The sequence below is a fragment of the Condylura cristata genome, unplaced genomic scaffold (genome assembly GCF_000260355.1).
Source record: "Condylura cristata isolate star-nosed mole 26May11 unplaced genomic scaffold, ConCri1.0 scaffold00076, whole genome shotgun sequence".
Taxonomy (NCBI): domain Eukaryota; kingdom Metazoa; phylum Chordata; class Mammalia; order Eulipotyphla; family Talpidae; genus Condylura; species Condylura cristata.
The window spans coordinates 70,174-74,149 of NW_004567177.1; the positions used below are offsets into that span (position 1 = coordinate 70,174).

At 72.0% G+C, this 3,976-nt stretch overlaps 1 protein-coding gene across 1 annotated transcript in view; it reads left to right on the forward strand.

The window, feature by feature from the left end:
* Positions 1-3,201: 3,201 nt before the first annotated feature.
* The window catches only part of MLLT4 (myeloid/lymphoid or mixed-lineage leukemia (trithorax homolog, Drosophila); translocated to, 4), a 21,900-nt gene continuing 21,125 nt past the window's right edge, over positions 3,202-3,976 (forward strand). Inside the window, exon 1 of the mRNA XM_012734837.1 lies at positions 3,202-3,249. Coding sequence (XP_012590291.1) covers positions 3,202-3,249 — 48 coding nt within the window. The remainder of the gene's footprint in view (positions 3,250-3,976) is intronic.

Below are 3,976 nucleotides of genomic sequence, written 5' to 3' on the forward strand. Positions count from 1 at the left end.
AGCTCGTCGTAGAAGCTGCTGGACGTCCCGTCTCGGCCTCCCTGGCTGACCACAGGGCCCTGCGGGCGCCCGCGGGGCTCAGGGCGGGCTGTCTGCGCCGCCGGCAGCTCCCGGGGCTCCTCCCGGCGGTCGCCGAGGGCGTGGGCAGTTTGGGGGTTTGTTCTCTTACGCGGGGTGGGCTGTGGTCAGCTTGTCCCGTGAGAGCTGCCGCGTGGCCGAAGGGGGGCCGGAGTGAGGCCCGCGGCTTCCTGGCCCCGCCCTGCCCCGCCGGCGCGTCCGATGCTTTTTTAAGTGGCGGAAGGAGTGCGGGGAGTTCGTGTGGACACCCACACGCGCTCTCGGGGTCACCGGCCCCGGGCGGCGTGGCTCTCACGGAGGGGCCCGGGCCGCGGGGTGTCCGTGAGGGGGACCCGTTGCCGGACTGCGCAGGCCGTGGTGGCCCCGCTTTCCCGAGGGGCTGGCGGCGGCCCCCGGCCGCGACCCCGTCCGCGGCGCGGTCTGCTCTCCTGCTGCTGGGAAGCCGCTTCTCCCTGTGCGTTTGTGGACGGACGGAGTGGAGGCGCGTCACCGTGGCCTCTCGGAACCGTCAAGCCCCGACGGCGGTTGCCGGGGGGAGCGGCGGGCAGACGCCTCCCCGCTCCTGAAAAACGGTCACAGGTTCAGCCTGTGCCCCGAGCGGCGCCGGCTGCGTGGCGCGGCGTCCCCGAGGCCAGCTTGGGGTCCTGCCAGGAGACGCTGCTGAATAATGGAGCGGCAGGGCCACAGGAACCCCCGTCCCCCACGGCGCGCTGCGGGGGGCCTCAGACTCGGGTCTCGTCTGGGCGCTGTTTCGGCTCCGGCCGCCCATGTTCCTGCCTGGGCGTCGGCTGCCTGCCTGCCGGGCCTGGGGTCACTGGTCCGACGTGCCAGGGTAGGGACGAGCGGGTGCTCGACCCCCCGTGCCCGGGGGCTTGGGCTCGCAAACCTGCACCCCTGGGAGCCCGCGGGGCCCGAGGTGCCCCGCTCTGGGGGCCCCCGCCCGCTCTGGTCACAGAGGGTGCCCGCCGCAGGCTCCCCGGCGGGCGCATCCCGGCAGCCGTCTCCACGCACACCTGCACTGGTCAGCGAGGCACGTGCCATTGCCAAGGCCCTGCTCTCGTGGGCCCGCGGTGGGCTCTGCGGGGGTGGGCTGCCCCCGGCCGGCTGAGGGGCCCAGCTCGTGGGCTCCGGGCGAGTCCTTGAGGAGGCACTTGGAGGGGTCGAGGTGGACGGCGCCCGCGTCTGAGACGGCGCTGCTGCAGTTCCCGGTCCAGCGTGGCGTCTCTGGCAGAGGGGCCGGTGCTCGGCTTTGCCACTGCCCCTGAGAGTGGTCAGCGTGGCTGTGGAGAGCACTCGGTGTCCACGCAAGCCAGCGGGCAGGGCTGCTCTGAAGCCTGGCTCCTGCGTCTCCACATGTGCAGGGGGCCCGCACCCGCTGGCCGCCCCAGCTCCGGCTGTCCCGGGCAGCAGCCGCCCAGCGCCTTGCGAGGAGCAGGGCCCGCGCTCGGTTGGGAGCTCGGCCCTCGGCTCTTGGCTGTGGGAGCCGCCCCAGGGCTGACTCCCGGCGCTCGGCGCTGCTGGCGGGGCGTTGCTGACCCCGCAGGCAGGTGGCTTTCTGCCTGACAAGAACCCTCTGCGCCGCTGCCCCCGGCCGCGGGCCCCGAGGCTCGGCCCCGGCTGCCCGCGTGCTTTGCAGAGAACGTGGCCCCAAGGCCGGGAGCCATCACTGCCGCCGGCCCCCGCGCCCACGCCTGCCCTGCGAGCGGCGGGGTGCGGCACCGAGGCGTCTGGCAAACAGGCCCTGCTGTGGCTGCCGGGCAGCGCCAGGCTCCCTGACGCCCGGGCCGCCCTCCGTTGCCCTTGTTGGTGGCCGGGACTTGGGGTACCCCTGCGTGGCCGCTCCCAAGAGACACCAGTGATCGTGGCGAGACGTGTCCCCCGCTGCCCGAGGTCCCGGTATCCGCAGCCCCAGCTCCGCAGCCTCCGAGGTGGCCCCCGCTTCCGGCTGGCGCGGCGAGGGTGGAACACCCTGCTCGCCGAGGAAATGCGGCTTTCTGGGTTTCTTTTGTTTTTTAAAGATTTATTAATCTATGCGTAGAAGAGCGGGGGCACAGGACGTGTGTCGGTGTCCCCACTGCCTGGTGGGCCGGGCGGCGTGGCAGCTTCCTGGCCAGGCGGCAGTCTCGCTCTGAGCGTGCCGGCCACACGCAGCCTGGCGACGTGCCCTTGTGGGTAAGCTCGGTCCGCCGGCGGGCGCGGCGGGCTCCTCTCGGGGCCGTGGGTGTGGCCACGACATCTGGGCGGGGGGTCCGGCCCGGGCTCCTGGCGGTCACCGTTGTGGCTCATCAGCCTTGTTCTGGAGTGACCGGCCCAACTGTTCATGTGAGTGGCCCGGCGGCGGGTCTGCCCTAGCGCGGCCTGCGAGCGCCCGGTCTTTCTGCTAGGCGGTCAGGCTGGACAGCTGCGTCTGCGTGTGCAGGCCATCTCAGGGAGCGGGCGGACACCAGCGCGTGGGGAGCAGCCTGTGCACGTGGCAGCCCAGTGCCTGGAGCCCAGCTCACAGGCCAGCGCAGAGGGGCAGGTCCGGCTAGCTGGGCAGTGCCAGCACTGACCTACCAGAGGGCGTCCGTCCCTGCTGCTTCTGGCCTTAGGCGCCCCTTGCTCCGGTCAGCTCCTGAGAGAAGGGGCTCGAGCTGAGGAAGCCCGACACCCCGTGCCCTCACGGGGTGCCTTGACTGAGCAGAATAGCAGGAGCAGTGACCGCTCTTCAGCCACCGTGCTGCTGGTGTGGGGACGGACACGCAGGCCGCGGCAGAGAGGCCACCCTCGTCCTGGCCCGCGGGGCCTGGAGGCCGCCCCTCCCCCGGTGCGGCGGGGGGCTGGCAGCGCAGACCTCGCCCGAGCTGCGGGGCAGAGGAGGCGCCAGGGCGAGCTGGAGCCCGAGTGGGCCCATGGGTACCATGGACAGGGCCCCGCCACGCCCCGCCCCGCCCCGCGGGCTGCTTTCAACGCAGGTTTGGCACAGACGGCCGTGGCGCTCCCAGGACGCCAAGTGCTTTGATGCCACATGTGCTGATTTTGGTTTGAAACTTACTTTTAATTTCTGCCATGGAACTGCTACCTGGAGAACGTCAAGGACAGTCAGATCAAGGCCAGTAAACCTGGAAAGCCTTAAACGTTATGATGGCTTCGGGGTCTGTTTCGAAGTGCGAGCGAGTCGTGGACGTGAAGGTGAGGGTGTCCCCTCTTGCACACGCCCGCTGTCATGGGGGTGGGGGGCGCCTGTCGGAGGTGTTTGCAGCGCGGGGCGACAGTCCACTTCTCTTGCCGCCAGGAGTCCTCCCCGCTTGGCCACGGCGCCCAGCGCCCCTCACACTGCTCCCACGGTGCTCCCGGGGCCCAGCGGGACCTTGCTATTGTAGCAGCCGCCTGGCCCTCGGCCTCATTTCCGGACGGAGGCACTGGGCCCCAGGGAGCTGAGGGCCCTGCCCAGGAGCACGTGGGGGAGGCCGGGTGTGGAGCCAGAGAGCCCTGGACGGCGTGTGAAGCCGCCTGCCGCCTGGGGCAGTCGCACGGGAGAGCGACGGCAGTAGTCACAGTGCCGTGCAGGGGGAGCCCCAGCCGGGCGAAGGGCGCACAGGCTGGCCCCCAAGGCCTGCCCCTCCCCTGCCGGTGGCCCGGTGCGCTCCGCCTGCTGGTGGCTGCTGCCCTGCGGTGCTGCCGCCGCCGCCATCTGCTCGCCAGGCCCTTCCGCTCCTTCCTGCCCCTCCTCTGCCCTCGGGCTGTCCCGGACTTTGCTCCCAGCCGGCCCTTCCTGTGCGCCGCGGAGCTGCAGCCCTCGGGGCGGAGCTGTCCCCGCGGCTTACAGAGTAACCAGCGTGGCGGGGCGCCGTGGCAGCAGCCTCTGCTCGGCCTGCGCCAGCGCCGCGACGTGCTGGCTTCGCCTCGCTGGCCGGGC